Genomic DNA, 17,233 nt, shown 5'->3' on the forward strand with positions numbered 1-17,233 from the left:
ATGGCTGCTTGCCTCTTTCTGTCTCTTCCTCTTCCCGTCTTGGTGTTAGACTGGAGAAGGTGTGAAGAGCCGTCTAAATGCTTTTTATTTGAATAGTCCCAGAGTCAGGCTTTCATAAAAAGGTTTAAATATATATTCCAGAAAGGGATGCCGTTTTTTTAAAATCAGTAAACCAAGATGTCGAATAAGATTTTAATAGGACATTATATTGGAAACTGAAGGGCTAGTTAAGAAAATTATACTGCATTGACTTATTTGCATGTGTGTATGTATGCTTAGGCACATGAGTGCTACTGTGTGCATGTCAGGTCGGAAAAGAACTTATGGAATTTGGTTCGCTCCTCCCATCATAGGAATCCTGGGTATTGAACTATTGAACGTAGGTCGATGGAGTTGGGGCCACACCCCTTTACTCACTGGTCTTGCTGGTCCTAAGCCAATGATTTTTTTTTTCAAGAGACTTACTTGATTTTAATTTAGCAGTTTTGGTTCTAACCTATATCTTTTCTCCTGCTCCATAAGACCCATGAAATCCCTTTGGTTTAGGTTTTTAAAGTATTTATATAGAATGTATTTATTTATTTATATTTTTATTTATTTGTTTATTTTTAGTTTTAGAGCTTTTTGAACATTTTACAAGCGTTTAAGAGGAAAATATAGTTCAGGTTAGGGGAAAATCCCAGCAGCTGCCAGGCGAGAGGAAGAAATAGCAGTGCCTTTTAAGAAATGATAAAGCCCTCCCAGGAATAGAGAGGTGTGCTGCTAGTCAGCTGAGGAAGGAGCCCGCAGCCCCAGTGCATGCTTTAATACTTCTGGTTAATACATTAAGTGTATACTATGAAATATAAATAGTTCTGTGTGAAGTTTTGAAATGAGACGAAGGACCTCTTTAAACATTCTTCTAAGGGACTGGGTCTGCCTCCTGTTACAGTAGTCACCATCCTGTAGATCATGTGACAAGATAACCAAAGTTGCTAGTCAAGTCTGACTCTAGGAACCATATCTTATCATTGAACTTGGAGGCCACTGCAATGACCTTTTGCTGCCAAGGTTACAAGACACTTGTAAACCAGGTTATTGCTTTAGGCAGACTTTTAACTTTGATTCCATCAACCTGCAGAGAAGGATTTTAGTATGTTTCTGAATCTTTCCAAAGATATTATCTGTCTTCTGTAGCATAAAGTATCCTTGTCTCATTTTAAATGCAGAGGAAATAAGCTAATTGTTACTGTAATGATATGGCATTTGGGAAGCCTTGGCGGGCTGGACCGAGGTGCCCAGTGGCGGTCATACAGACACAATGGTGGGTGGCATAGCACTTTGGAAAGTCACTCACACCCTAGACACAGCATCCATGTGGAAAGGGTTTAGTATATATAGAGAGATAGAGATGAAATATGAGGGGGTGGGGAAGAGGGAGAAGAAGAAACAGAAAGGGAGAGAAAGAGGGGAAGCGAAGATGTGCACACCTCATGGCAGGGAAGGGAAGAAGGATGGGGGAGAGGAAGAAGGGAGGGCTTTTTCCTTAAAAGAGGATTTACATCAGGGCACAGAGGAGGTCCCCAAGGGAAAGGCCAGAATGCCAACTGTTATTAAGAGTGGGATGCCTTGGGTGTTGAGGGCTGAATTCCCAGCAGAAGATGGGGTGTGCTGAAAAATCAGTTGTCTTGGTGACTGAAGTTTTGCATCAGATTGCTTGTTGGGTTGCCAGATCCTGAGTTCAATCCCTAGTGTACACACACACACACACACACACACACACACACACACATACACTGTTAGGACAGTTGAGTCAGTCATTTATAAAAACAATTTTGACAGTGTGGGTAATAATAATGATTGTTGTCTTCTCTATTGTGACTGTGGCTCTAACTCTGAGCATGACAGGATTGTGCCGCATCTAATACAGTTACTGTCCCCAAGCCCAGCTGTTTCTTCTGAAATGTTAGGTCCAGTAGAATTGCCTATTAGATATGCTTCTGGATCTTAAGATTGGAAACATCCAAGGCATGGTTTAATCATAGCCCCTGTTAGAGTCTGCTATTCAGAATCTCATCTGTGTTGGTGTGTCAACACATTTTATTGTTAACCTTGCTAGGCATTGAAGACTCTCACACTTAAGATCTCAGTGAATTTTCCTGACCTCCTCTTTTCCACATTACTTTTGTACTGAGTTACAAATGAAGAAATTGGTGTCAGTGATCATTATGTTAATGAGTGGCAATGCCCAAAGTGGATGTTACAGTCTTACCTGGGGCTGTTTGCTCTTAGGGAGCTCGGTGCTTCCTAGTCAATAGTTCTGGGAGTATGACCTATGGAAATAATTAGTAGTATTAAAACCCCAGCACAACTTCAAAGTCATCTGGGACCTTTTAAATAATTTAGAATTGTTTCAGAGAAGTTCTGATTTAACGTGAATGTCTTAATTAGAGTTTCTTTTGTGAGGAGACACCATGACTATGGCAACTCTTTTAAAGGAAAATATTTAATTGGGGCTGGCTTACAGTTCAGAGGTTTAGTCCCTTATGGTCATGGTGGGAAGTATGGTAGCATGTGGGAAGACATGGTGCTGGAGAAAGAGCTGAAAGTTCTACATCTGGAACCACTGGCAATAGAAGATACTGCCACACTGGCCAGGATTGACCATCTGAGACCTTAAAGCTCTACCTCAGTGACACACTTCCTCCAACAATAACATACCTACTCTAAGAAGGCCATACTTTCTAATAGTACCACTCCCTGTAAGCAAGCATTTAAACACATGAATCTGTGGGGGCCATTCCTATTCAAACCACCACAGGGTGTGGTAGACAGCATGATAATCTATTAGTAAAAAGCAATGATTCTCACTTAGCACTCAGGTTGAGAAACCATGGTATAAGTGTGTGGCTCTTCATGTGGCATCTCATGTGCTTGTGTGGAGAGAGATTTGGAGGCTGCATGCACTAACACTGAATTACGAAGATCTAGTTTACCTTCACTTGTCTTGGAGTTTTCAACACACACACACACACACACACACACACACACACACACATCTACTTGCAAATTATTTGACAGTCATTTTTCCTAGACTACTGAGGGAGATATATGCTCTCTAAGCTGAGCCCAGCATTTAGGCTTGAACCAGTTCTGCCTTAGCCTGTGGAAGAGCTGGACCACAGCTACACACCACTGTGCCTAATGTCCATGCCCATGTTTGATAATCTGCCTAATATACTCGAGCCTGGTTAACCATTGTTTATCTCTCAGTTGTTTCCTCAAATTTAAAAGGGGTGGGGAGAGTGGGATTAAAATTTTGGATAGTGAAGCTCACCTCACAATTACGGTAGCACACATACTGCTGAGCTGTTGTGAGATGTGAGTGTCCTTTACCGTCCTTTACAGAGCATTGAAGGATCCATCCTCTGAAGGATACAGTGATTACAATACAGTTTTAGATCCACTGTGGTCTTCCCTTCTAAAAGCTAGGGTTATCCACTGTTGTTCTGCACCATGCCTCAGTTCCAGTACAAGCATGGCAGAAAGGCAAATACAACCCAATGTTGGGATATTCAGTGCCCATGCCGAAGGAGAAACGGTCCCCATGGGGACATTGGCAAACCTTCATGTTTAGAAATCACCTTCTTACAGATCTTCTCTTAAGTTAATGGAATTGTGTTTTGCTTTTTCATAGAAAGTTTCTACAAGTAAGGCTGACTACTGCTGGATAGTCAATAATAGGATAGCTCCCAGCACTGACTGGCTCCTACCACTCACTTCCTCTGGTGACTGAGGCTGTCCACAGAGATGTCTCCTGGAACTTGATGGAGACTGAAGGGTACCCTGCTGGTCCCTGCCCTTTGCTCTCTAGTCCCAGGGTCTTTAATCCAGAAGCTCCACCTAGGAGTGTTTTCTTACCCAAGAAACTTGAAGGATTCTTTTACCCTCTTCTTAATACATATTTTCTTCATTGTTTCAATGCTGTTATGGGGCATTTCCATCTTTAGTTCTGCTTGATTGTTCTGTTAAGTCTGGTATGGAGTCCTCCTTGTCCCTGTCCTAGCCCCTGTTCTATTGCTATGGAAAGACACCATGACATGGCAACTCTTAGAAAAGACAGCATTTGACTGGGGACTTGCTTACAGTTTCAGAGGGTTAATCCATGATCATCATGGTGGGTAGCATGGCTGCATGCAGGCAGGCGCTAGAGCAGTAGCTGAGGACTTTATTATATCCTTATCCACAGTCAGAAAGAAAGAAAGAGAGACAGACAGACAGACAGACTGACCCACCGACCCTGGAGCCTGGCTTAGGGTTTTGAAACCTCGAAGCCCACCCCTAGTGACACATCTCTTCCAACAAGGCCACATCTCCTAATCTTTTTTTTCAACTGGTGACCAAGTATTCAGATATATAAACCTGTGTGGGCCATTCTTATTTAAACTACTGCAGTCCCTCAGGTCTCAGTCTTACTCTCACTAAATTGTTCCAGTGTTTCAAATTGACTTGTTAGCTTTATCTTTCTACCTTTTCTTCATTGTAATTTTTTGTACTGTTCCCTTTATTCTCATGGTTACTTTAACCATACTGGAAAACCTACTATGACAAAGCCAATCGCTTTACTACCTATCTCCGTATAGAATTTCATTTACATGAGTTTCCCTTGCTGTGTGTGTGTGTGTGTGTGTGTGTGTGTGTGTGTGTGTGTGTGTTTTATTTATTTTTTTTCCAAGCCCTTTGTTTCAGGTTTTGGACACCCGTAGAGGTTGTACAAGTAAGGAATGCCCAAATCCTAAATGTGTTCTGTTGATTTATACTGTCATATTAATATGCTATAGTTTATTAACCATGTTAATGGTGACCACAGGGTTGTTCTTAGTTTCAGGTGACTGAAACACATCTTCCAAAAAGATCTATGTAGTCATTAAATAATTTGGTCGAATTGTTTTACATTCTATGGATTCTCCTATAGTGTAAACAATTCCAGATTGTTAGCAAGTCTGTAGTGGAAATAGGAGTATGAAAATGTCCACATGGGTAGGTGAGTCATGGAACTAAGGGAAGATAAAGTAGGTCAGGAAGCTTTCAACTTCTGTTTCATTGTGTGTAAATAATGAATTTAGCATAACAATTTGTTTCTAGCTTTAATGAAACAACTTTGCAGGTAAAAGTTTTGTGGTATAGGTGTAACAGTCCTATTAAACACTCATTTAGTTTGCCTTTATCCTTGGATAAAGATATACATAAAGTATGCCAATAAAAGTTATAATTCGACACTAATGTGAACAATGTTGTTTTTACAGCACGTGTGGATTTTTAAATGATCTAAGCTGCTCATATTCATGGCCCATAGAATCGATGACAATACATGTTCTTCATTTACTTTCTGTGTTTTTTTGGTTGATGCTGTTTTTCCTTGATCTCATTGTGTAGTCCAGGCTTGCTTTAAAGTCAGAATCCTACATGTTGGGATTACAGGTGTGTACCATTGTGCTGGGTTCTTCATGCCCTTTTCAGCCACGGAGTTTATACATTGCCATCAGTATCTAGCATTTTCATTAGTACTTGTTGCTGTGATGAAATATTTGTATATATAAATATTTATATTATATATATATATATAAAACTTGCAGCATGACTTAAGCTCAGGCCTGAATGGCCTCTGTCCAGGGTTGAATTGATTGCTGTGGGCTTGAAGTCAGGCAGAACATCTGATGGTGGAGTGCAGTGCAGAGCCACTCACCTCACACTGGCTCGGATGCAGGTGAATAACAGGAATGGTCCAGGACTCAATATATCCTCTTTAAGACATGCGTCCTCCATTGGGTCTCACCTCCTCCTGACAGTCCCCTCAGAATTAAAATAACCATTGGGTTACACTATTAATTAGGTCAGAGCCTCCATGATCTGCTTCGGGGAAATTCCTCATGGACATACCCAGAAGTGTGCAGATATTTGTGAATACATAATTTTTTTTTTCATTGTGTAACTTAGGGCAGCTCATTGAGTTTTCCACTTGTAAATGGAAGAAGAGACTATTTGTATTATCACATAAGTGAATCCAGAATAGGGTTTTGGCCATGGTCAGGTAAGAAGATTAGCAGATCACCCCCCCCAAAAAAAAATAGAAAATTGGACTAAAATTGAATAAAACCCCACTATTGAAGTACTTTGGATATAAGTGTAATGTCAATAACAGTTGGGAGAATTTAAGAATTGCTGCAGACAGTATTGGAGTTGTAGTTTGTCCTTGGCTATTACCCACCCCCTGCCGGCCCTTGAGCCCCTGGTTGATTACTGGTGATCTTCCAGGCAGGCCAGGCCACAAAGACAGGCACCCTAGAAGGTGCCCCGTTCAGCTGCGGGGCTCTCACTTTGAGTAGTACTTTCCGGTCTTTGGCTGATCATTGAATTGCTCAGACATGCAGATAGACACCGGAAAGATGGGCTTAGACAGAAACAAAACAAAACAGGAATTCAAACAAGAATGAAACAGTTGAATGAAGACACTGGATTTGACAGATTTAACACAGACAGTGATTGATCAAAGAAACAGAACAGAAACAGCCTCCTTTAAGGCAAAGCAGCACCCCAGAGTGAGTGCTACCCAAAACACACCTCAAATGATAGTGTGTCAAATGCCGGTTTAGATGCCGTTGTAAAGAGTTCAGGGAACCTTCCATAGTAAGAAGTACACAGTTCATCAAACAGTATTTCTAAATGTTAAATTTAGGTGGCAGATTTCAAAGCAGCCACGGGGAACTGGTTCAGAGCATAAGAAATTTAAAGCATTAGAGGGAAGTGAGACAAATGGAAATTTTTCTGTAAGGAGCTAGAAACGATTTTTAAAAGAACCGAATAGAAATTCTGAGGTTGAGGAGTTACAACAGAGAAAGGAAACCTCTGCTGGAAGGTCGCACTGGTAGCTTTGACATGGCAGTAGAAAACCTCAGTGAACTTGAAGACGGATGACCTAATCTGAAGATCCAAGGGAAGGGAGGTTGGAGAGAAATGAATAGAGCTTCAAAGTACTGTGTTATGATCAGACTGTTCCAGAAGGAAAGGAGAAAGGAGAAGAAGGGAGAAGCTGTTAGAAGAAATTATAACCATAACCCGGCCCACTCATTTAAGAGCCTCAGTAGAGCTCAAGTAGAAAGAATAGAAAACCATTGAAATGTCATTCGAAAATGTAGCACAAAGGTGAGAGAAGTCTCGAAAGTTGGGAAATTCCTGGGAGCATTTGTGTGATTCATAGCTCGTTCCCAATGTGAAAGTGAGCAGCAGAAGGCACTAGATTTCAGTAGTCCAGGTCCTGGGAGAAAATATACCGGCTAATTAAGAATCCTGTAAGCACTAACATTGCCCTTCAAAAAGTGAAGACGAAATAGACATTCTAAGGCAAACCTTGAGAGAATTCATTGCTAGCAAGCCTTCCTCCCGAAAGATAGTGAAGGAGGCCCTTCAGGTGAAAAGGATTAACACTAGACTGTAAGCCAGATTCACACACACACACACACACACACACACACACACACACACACACACACACACACATCCACACACACATCCACATCCACACACACATCCACACACATCCACACATATACACACACATACACATACACACATATACACACACATACACATACACACACATACACACACACATACACACATACACATACACACACACACACACACACACACACACACACACGTCACCAGAAAGCATTGGTAAAGTAAATGTCTGGTAGTTCATATGAAGATAAGTTTTCTCTTTTCATCTTTATAAAACAGCCATTATAACACTGCAGTATTGGGTGTCCTTCATAGATAGATAAATAGGTAGGCAGGCAGACCAACTACTTAATGGTAATAGTGAAAAGGAAAGAGGAAAAATTAGAACTATACAAGAAAATAGCTGTTTTTAAACAAATATATTGCCCTGGGACTATTCATTGGAATTGAATTGTGATAAATTGAGGGGTGTTTGTAATTCCTATAGCAACCACCAAGAGCATCATTCTAAAAATATACAGTGAGATAAATCAGAAACCAAGATGCTCCACTAGAAAACAATTCTTTAGTATAAACTAAGAGAGTAAAGGAGGGAAGCTGGGGCTGGGAGGCAGGGAGAGAAAGGCTAGAGTAATGGTGAGATGCAAATGGAAAATGTAAACACATCTTTATCAAATTATTTGAAATGTAAATGAGGAAACTACTCCATCCACATTAGCCACTGATTGGCATGGAGGATTCAAAAATCACTTCTAAACAGTTTACTCTCAGAGAGCTTCTACTCAGGGCCACAAATAATAGGAAAATAAAAGATTGGGAAAAGATGCCATGCAAACAGTAATTATAGCACTTGGAATAAGTCTATTCATATCAGACAAGATGAACTTTAAGGTGAGTATTACCTGAAATGAAGAAGGGATTTTCATAGTGGTTAAATGGCTAATACACTAAAAGATACAGTAAGAAAATAATTATTATTAATATATTATTAATGTTAGGACTGTAATTATATAATATGCCCTAACCTATAAAAGTATCAAATGTTTAAAATAAATGAAAGAATAGAATCCGGCAAGCTTTGGTTAGACATAGTATACTTGGGTCTGATTCATTGGGGGGAAAATCTTTAATATGTTGGACTTTATGTGTAATAATTGACCTCAGAACACAAGATACAAACAAATAATGATTGGCTGGTTGTGGTGGTGTATACCTTTAGTCCTATCGATTGGGAACCCCTGAGTTTTAAACACTAATTTGGATACTTAGAGAAATCCCATTAAAGGAAAAAAGATAATTGCCAGACAGGAAGAATATAGTTATAAATCTTATGACAGGGGGTGTATATTGATATTAATCATTAGTAACACAAACTAATCAGAAATGAGCAAAATATTTGAATAGGCATTGTTACCAATGGAGATAAATGAATTGCTAATGAATACATACAACTACCAGCATTGTTAATCACTAGAGAAATATAAATTATATGCCTCAGCTGAGAGGGCTGCTTAGCTGAGGCTGTTTACTAAAATGCAGCTGACCTGGTGGTTTAAACAAGCAACTTCCTCATGAGGGCCTGAATGATCCGTTCCTGTAGGAGATAAGTCTGTCAGTCTACCTTAATGTCATCCTGTCTTCATCCCCATTACTTCACATTGGAGGTATTTGTGCTGGGGTGGCTTATTAGGTTCATGGTTTCTAACTAGTCTTCAAATACTATTTTGAATTTGGGGGGCACTAGCGGGTTATAATCCATATAGTGTTGAGTATAGAGAAAGTCTTCAAATGCTGCCCGTGGGAATGTAAAATGGTACATTGCTTTGGAAAACAGCCTGTCATTTTCTCAAAAGGTTAATAATCTGTTATGTGACCCCATAGTTCCACTTGTTGAATCTACCTAACAGAAGCAAACAGTGCCCACAAGCCACATGTGTTCCCAGTAGCCTCAAGCCGTGAATCTGAAAGCCCAAGAGCTGGTGACTGCTTAAATAAAATGCATGTCCATAGAGTGGACTGACTGTATATTCAGAAATCTAAGTTAGAGATCAGTAAGACCCCAGGACTGATCTGAGCCTGGCAGGTGTTCACTTGCCTGCGGTGGCCACTATCCATGCTACAAGTGCACAGTGGAAGACTTGCAACAGAGATAGATGTAAAGCCTCTGAGGCATGCTACTTTTTATGTCAGCATTTGCAAAACAAACAATTCCTGAGCTCAGTGAAGAAATCAGATGAAAAAGATTATTTTGAGTAATTCCATGTGTGTGAAATATTTCCAAAAGCCAAATTTCTAGATCCGTGGTTGCCTCAGATTGCAGACTGGCACAGAAATGCTCTAAGTGTGGACAGCGGTAATAGTCACACAACCCTTTATATTTACCAGCTCTTTCTCTTCGACATGTAAAATGTGTGAGTTTTGTCATAGTAAATCCCTTGTTAACATTAGATACAAGTATAGTGAACGGTCTATATAATGGCTAAGTGGCTGGAAATTTGAGGGCACTCATCCAGGTGGCATTAGTTGGAGGCACCATGGCTTTAGGAGAAAGGTCACTGGGGTGTACCCTCCTAGGGTACCTGGCATCCTGCCCCCCCCCACACACACACAGTTCCTTTGCCTTTTGCCCATGAAGTGAGCACCGTGCTTTACCATGCTTTCTGTCACTACCATCTGGCAAGCCTCCAATTGACTCACATGCTTGCTCCACCTTCTTTGACTGACTTCTTCAAACTGTGACCCAAATTAGCCTTTCAGGTATTCACGGTCACATGAAGCTTAACAACTTAACTTTTTTTTTTTTTTTTTTTATCATTTTATGTGATTTTTCTATAGTTGGAATCCTATCCTTAATTTGCAGATGAAAAAAAGAGAATGAGACTAAGTTATGAAGACAAAGGCTTATGAACTGGAATGTGGTTCTTTGACTTGTATGAAACATGGCCCCTAGAGTAAGCAGTTTGTAATGTTAATTGCCTTGTTTCTGCCTACTGCTATTTCATGTCTGTAGCTTTGAAGCAAACATTCTAGTCCTCAGCTGGTAGACAATTGGGAATAACATCAGAAATTGCCTAATCTTTTTTTTTTTTCTGGTTATTTTATTATCAATTATTCCTATTAAAAATGGCCTTGTAGTGTGATCTGTGGAATAAACACTATAAAGAGGAAAACAACAAAACCATGAACAAAATGACTGTTGTTCACGATACTAATTCTAAGCTAATGCTCACCAGCCATTTTAGTTCCCGGTCTGTATTCTCAGTGCATATACAAGAGAATGCCTGAGTAGCTGTCTCAGTTATCTCTTACCATTTAGCAAAGTCTCTGAAAAATTAGCAGTGTGAAAAATAGACTTTATGTTGCAGTTTCTGTGCATCAGGGATCCAGGTGCATCTCCGCTGGGCCTCCCTGCAAAGCTAGCTGCCCAGGAGGTGTCTGTTGGTGCTGTAGTCCTCCCGAGGCTCTGCTAGGGAAGCATTAGCTCCTCCAGTTCTCACTTGCCTGTTGACCAGCACCCCCTTTCTGTAGGCCTTAGTTCAGCATGGCAGCTGGGATCTCTAGGATAAAGAGGGACCGTGATAAAAGCCAGAGTCTTTCTGTAGTGTAATCTCAGAGGGACTAATTACTTCCTGTGTTCAACTAATAAAAATGACTAGTATGTCCCAAGAGTTGGCAGACTCAGATTGTAGACTGGCACAGGCAGCCTCTTTTCTTTATTACAGTTTGATCTTGTGAGATAGGACTCTGCAGTTTGACTTAGGTAGATGCCTACCTCTGGAATGAAAGCTGAAGTGTATTCAAGGTGCTTATCAACTGAATACATGTTATCTGGGGCCCTTTTCTCTACATGAAGAGGATCATTCCATTTAGGGACTTCATAAGTCTTTTAAAAATAATACATACTGCATAGGTTAACTATTATTAGACCACCTTTGCATGTCTTAGGAAATCAGAATGGGTGAAGATAGTGGCATTTTAGAAAGTCCTTTGACTTGTTTGACTTGTTCTCATTTAGAATTCTTCAGTCAACTGCATTGATACAGGCCTGTGATTTTTCTTTATTTCATTCTTGTCAGGTTTAAGTATGAAGACTCGGGTAGCTTTATAAAGTGAATTGAGAAATCTTTCTTTTGGAGAATGCCATAGACCACAGAGCACAGCATGGCTTCTCCCATCCATAGCCTGTGGGTCAGTAATTACCAAGGGAACAAGACAGTTTACACCGCCATTCCTGGTCCCTTAGCAAGTAGTCCATTATGAGCAGTTAAGTTTCCAAGAAGTTCATTATGAAACTTTCTTAACTGAACTGTGTGATGGTTGTTAAAGCTTCGAAGCTTTGGGAATGCTTCCAGCAAAGAGGGAAGCAGCGTTTTCACTAACTCACTTTCTCAGGGAGGAAAGAATGATTCCTCCCTGGTCATTTGGGTCTCATTCTGCAGAACCACCAGGAAATAGCCGCTATCTCGCCAGCTGGAGTGGTAGGCTGGCCAGGGCTGGTATGGCCTGTCATAAGGATCCGAAGTTCATTCCTTCTCTGGTCTTCATGCTCAGCACATAGTCTCTTAAGAACATAACAAGTCCAAATGGCATTGGAGTTATTTTAAGCCATCATGTATCAATTTCAAACAGGAAGCGGGAGAAAGGAGGAAGGCCAAAAGGGAACAGAGGCTGAAAGAAGATGGCTGTTGGGTGTGCAGCTCTCAGTCTTGACCCCAGGTTTCTTCACCGGCATAAATGTTAAAGAAATTTGAAAACGTTCTTATTCCCAGACTATAGCATCCTTATACTTTGACCCTCCAAAATTAAAAGTTTCCTAATGACTAATTATTCTTAGTGTTGGAGACTGGAGCTTGGCAGGCCAGGCAAGCATCATACCACTGAATTAAAACTGCCCCAGCCAGTGGGGTTTCAATGGGGGCGACCCACCTGTGGGAGCAAATGAAAGGAACAGAGGACACAAGGGATGACAGCAAGACAGGATTCTGATCAAGCTGCAAATTTTATTTTCCTCCACAAGGCTTATATAGCATAGGAGGGGAAGGGGCAGGAAGGAGAGAAGGGGAAGGGACGTGGAAGGGGTGCAGAACGTGGGAGACGTGCAGGTCGTGTAACTGCAAGATGTTGGCTAAGGTCACTGGTCAGGGGCCATTTGTTCTGTTGCTAGGCTACCTCACCATGAAGTGCTCTTTACATTCGGTTGTCATGGCACCTGACTGTGGAATGTTCTTATCTTTGGGAGCCTCCAGTTAGTAAACAGGTGTTACTGCTCTGGGGAAGGGCAGTGGTCTTATAACTTGTTCCCTGGCTTAGCTAGTACTTTTCCATGGTTCATGTTTGGTTCCTGACATCTTGGTCCCTAACAAAAACCTTATCCTTTTTTACTTCAATTTTGAGACAGGCTTTCAGTAAGTTGTCTAAGGTGGCCTTGAACTTGCTTTACAGCCCCCGGGGCACAGGGAGGGAAGGAGGGAGGGGGCTTGAATTTATATAACCTTGGTACTTCAGCCTCCCAAATTAGCTGGGATTACAGGTCTATGCCACAAAGACTGTCTGTTTTCTTTTATCATAGTGTGTTAAAGATTAACCGTTTTTTTTTTACTGGTGATCAGGAGACAAATGCTCCTGAATTTTAATCCTTCAGAAGCCTAGTCTGTTTAAGTTCATTTTACATGTATTATCCTTTAGTGACACAAAGCATTCACAAGGTGGTTTCTCATTTTTTGTATTTCTAAAGAAAAACAGTGTTTGTGGGGGGCGGATTTGCACGTGGTCTTTGCCAGTTGCTCTCGGTTCACTTGTTTTGCTGGTTTATATATATAACATTTAAATTTTCTAAAGAAACCATGAGTTGAGTTTGTGTCCATTTCTGTACATATGAGATCTTTTGTTACCTCACCTGCTTACTGTAATTTGCGAATGGCAGTCTTTAATCAAAACACATGTATAGGTGCTCGTTATTAAGGTGTCAGGATTGATAGTGTCTGACTGGTGGAGTTAAGGAGGACTTCCTGTGAAGGTAGGTCTGAGGCACATCTTTAAAGGAATGATGTAGAGAGCCGCGTGTAGCCGCACCCTAAAGATGGCTCTGGCTTCTACCCTCTGCCTTCCCGATGGCAAACACTCTTTAGGGTAAACAGTTCCTTATTTGGCTGTGGCTGGATTCGTGTGTTGCTGGCATATGCGTGAACCTGTGGACAGTGCCCACGTGGCTGCTTGGGGTTGGCAGCCCAGCCCTACTTAGGTGCTGGGAGAGGCTTGCCCCAGCGAGAGAGACACAATGTAACTAATCAAAGGTCTGAATAAACTGTAATGAGAAGGATCCTGGTGTCGCGTCTTCCTTGCTGGTCGAGGCGGGCCCGACAGAATGACAGGAGAGAAACTTCTTTGCTTCTCTCTGCAGATGTAGAAGGATGACTGGGTGATAGGAATAACTCGGTAATAGCCGAGTTCTCCCGTACAGTTTAGCATTTACGGACTAAAGGCAGAAACTTGACGAAGGGCACAGAGGAAAATAACAAGGCGGGGAAGACAGTTTAGCCTGGGCTAGACTGTTGTGTTTGGTGGCTTCTACCTGTCGACTGTCGAGTCTCTGCGATTTCTTCGGTTTCTCACTGCCTTGAAGAAGTGTTCACTGTCGGAAAATCTTCTTTTCTGAGTTTTCCTACCAGTCAGTCACTGCCCTAGCCAGTGTTTTGGCTTCCCATGAGACTAGTTTGGCTAGTTTGTAGAATTTCTTTCTCAGTCATAGAACCTCTGTGTCCGGGCCTTGTTTGATTGAGCATAAGGTCTGTGAGCTGCTTTTGCATCACACCAGCTTACTGCTGTGCTCTTCTGTATGAATGTACACTCAGTCTGCTTGTTCACCTCTCAGCAGACAGTTGACCTTTTCCATTATTTTCGATCATTACAGATGATTTAGCTTGATTGGTTTGAGTTCATCGTTGGTTTCCTTTCCATTTTCCTGATGGCCAGAACAATGAGCATCTTTAAATGTGCTTTTGGTCTCTGTGTGTATGTTCTGCTGCGGAATATCTGTTTAAGCTTTTCCTCTCCTTTTAACTATTGAAAACGAAGTCTTGTTTTTGGATGAAGATGTGTATTCCCTGATCTGCTGGTTCTTCATAGTCTAGCATGAAGCTGGGAAACAGATTCCCAGGCAGTAGCCACAGTGGGTAGCATGCCTATAGGATGAGCTGTAGGATTTGCCTTATACCTTGTTAAGCTAACAAGCCTGACAGCAGCTTACAGCAGTTTACAGATAGGATCACATGTGGCCAGGATTAGGACCCTGGTTAAATGTTGTCGCTGTGTGCGGTCACTTCTTTCTCATAAGTTATTGAGGTTTGGGCAACCCCTTCTACTTTTTGTCTTTATGGGTTTTACTTCAGTGTTTTACAGGAGTGTAAGTTTAGTCATATAGTCTTCTTTCTTTGTGAATGGTGTGTTTCAGTGAATGCAGTGATTTTAGAATTCATTTTATAGTGTATGCCTGGATTTGTTTGTAAGTTTGAGCCATAGTCATTTCACATATATGCTATTTGTTTGTCAGTGGACCCTGGGTTGCATCTACGTTTTTGCTATTACAAATAATGAAGCTTTGAACATGGGATGTGGGTATGGAAATAAATCACACACCATTTTTCGTTCTTTTGGATGGATTACACAGAAGTATAATCGTTCACTCATGGGAGTTGTAACTTCCAGTGTTTGAGCAAGCATCATACTGTTTCCCATGGCTGTACCATTTCACTTCCTACAGGAGTATACAGGGCTCTCTGTCCTTGCCAAATTTCTCATGTACAGTCGTCATTCTGAGTGTGTGAGCAGGTAGCTTTGCTTCCTTGTATGGAGGAATGTGATAGCTGCTGCATGGTAACTGGTTTATGAGGCTGTACTGCTATTATTTTTCATGAATTTATGTATATGAAAGAAAATGCCAATATTCAGATTTTAAAAAAAAGGTTTTGTGGGTTTTAAAGTCTCTCAAAGTTTCTTACATTGTTTCTTTAGTTCATAAATATACTGGCTCTTTGCTCATGGTTTAAGCTTTGTATTGCATTAAAAATATTTTACTATCTGAAAATATCTCAAATCTAATTATTTTAAAGCAGAGAGATAATTCCTGCCAAATAACTCTGAATCTAGTTTTACTGATTTATTGCTATTCTTATCTTTTTTTTTACCTTGTTTTATATAAGACCAATGTGCTAATTCTGTGTGTTTATATTTAGCATAGGGCAGTTATTTCTATAAAAATTACAGTATCATTTTAGCTTGTTCTTTACCTTGCGAGAGTGGCTGGTACATGTTGGGCTGGAATGAGTGTAAAGTGATTTGAAATGAGACAGTGTGCAGGTTTGTGTACTGGAAACGTAGTAAGAACCTGGACGTTGGCTTCCACAGTCATGGCATTAGTTTTGTTCTGCACTGTCTGAAAGCTGACTTGTGTTGTTATGTATTATTCTAATCTATTGTTGATTTCTTGGCATGGGAAGAGGAAAGGCTGTTTGAATACTGTATGTACTAACAGAGTCGGGATTACAGGCTGTCAGTCTGGTCGTCTGATCGTGCCATTTGTTATCCGTTCCCACAGCTTTGTACTCCGTCATACTCTTCTGTGTGTTCTTCTGGATCCCCTTTGTCTACTTCTACTATGAGGAGAAGGACGACGACACCAGTAAATGCTCTGTGAGTTGTCGAAGTCGGGGGTGCGCGGCTCAGTTCAGAAGGCCGCTTCTGCAGGGTGAAAACAGTGACGCAACTCCACTTGACTTTGTTCTAGCCCTGGTTGAGAGCCTGGTGACTAGGAAAAACTGTTCACTCTCTCTGGGACTTGGCTCCCTGCCTCTAAAAGAGAGGATAGAGTACCTACCTTACACTTGGTGTGAGAATTAGGTAAATTAACTTGAATAAAATGCTTAGAATAGTGCCTGGCATGATAAATGTGGTACATAGATTTAAATCACACACACAAGCTAGGAGCGGCGGTGCACACCTGTAATCCCAGCACTTGTGAGAAGGAGGCAGGAGGATTGCTGAGGTGAGCGCCAGTCTGGCTACATAGTGATTTATATCTGTGTATCTATACTTTTGTTGACAAATGTCACAGCAAAACATACAGGTGTTTATATAGTTGTTATGTATTTGTATTTTATGGATATAAACATGTACAATCATAAGGCTATTACTTATTCTTAGCCAGGCATGGTGGCACACACCTTTCATTCTGGTATTGGAGAGACAGGAAGATGGAGGCAAACAGATCTCTGAGTTCGAGGCCAGCCTGATCTACAGAATGATTTCCAGGATAGCCAAGGCTACCCAGAGAAACCCTGTCTCAAAAAAATAAAAACAAGCAACAAATATTGCTTATAACTGCTTTCGGTGATCGCATTAAGGGTATTATAGGTGCTGAATGTTGTTCATTTGGGGGAATATTTTTCTATTTTGACAATTTCATCTGATTATGCTTTCAGTATGGTGCTTTTCTAAAGGGTCTAACCATTCCAGATTTTAGAATCTTGCAAAGACACTTAAGATGAAGAATACTGATTATAGTTTTCTTTAAATTTGTTTGTTTGTTGTTATTGTTGTTTGAGACAGGGTTTCTCTGGGTAGCTTTGGTGCCTGTCCTGGATCTTGCTCTGTAGACCAGGCTGGTCTTGAACTCATAGTGATCCCCCTGACTCTACCTCCCGAGTGCTGGGATTAAAGGTGTGCACCACCACCGACC

At 41.0% G+C, this 17,233-nt stretch overlaps 1 protein-coding gene across 1 annotated transcript in view; it reads left to right on the forward strand.

The window, feature by feature from the left end:
* The window catches only part of Lmbrd1 (LMBR1 domain containing 1), an 89,627-nt gene that overhangs the window by 14,284 nt on the left and 58,110 nt on the right, over positions 1–17,233 (forward strand). Inside the window, exon 4 of the mRNA XM_036167717.1 lies at positions 16,094–16,188. Coding sequence (XP_036023610.1) covers positions 16,094–16,188 — 95 coding nt within the window. The remainder of the gene's footprint in view (positions 1–16,093; positions 16,189–17,233) is intronic.

The sequence above is a fragment of the Onychomys torridus genome, chromosome 18 (genome assembly GCF_903995425.1).
Source record: "Onychomys torridus chromosome 18, mOncTor1.1, whole genome shotgun sequence".
NCBI classification, from domain to species: Eukaryota; Metazoa; Chordata; class Mammalia; order Rodentia; family Cricetidae; genus Onychomys; species Onychomys torridus.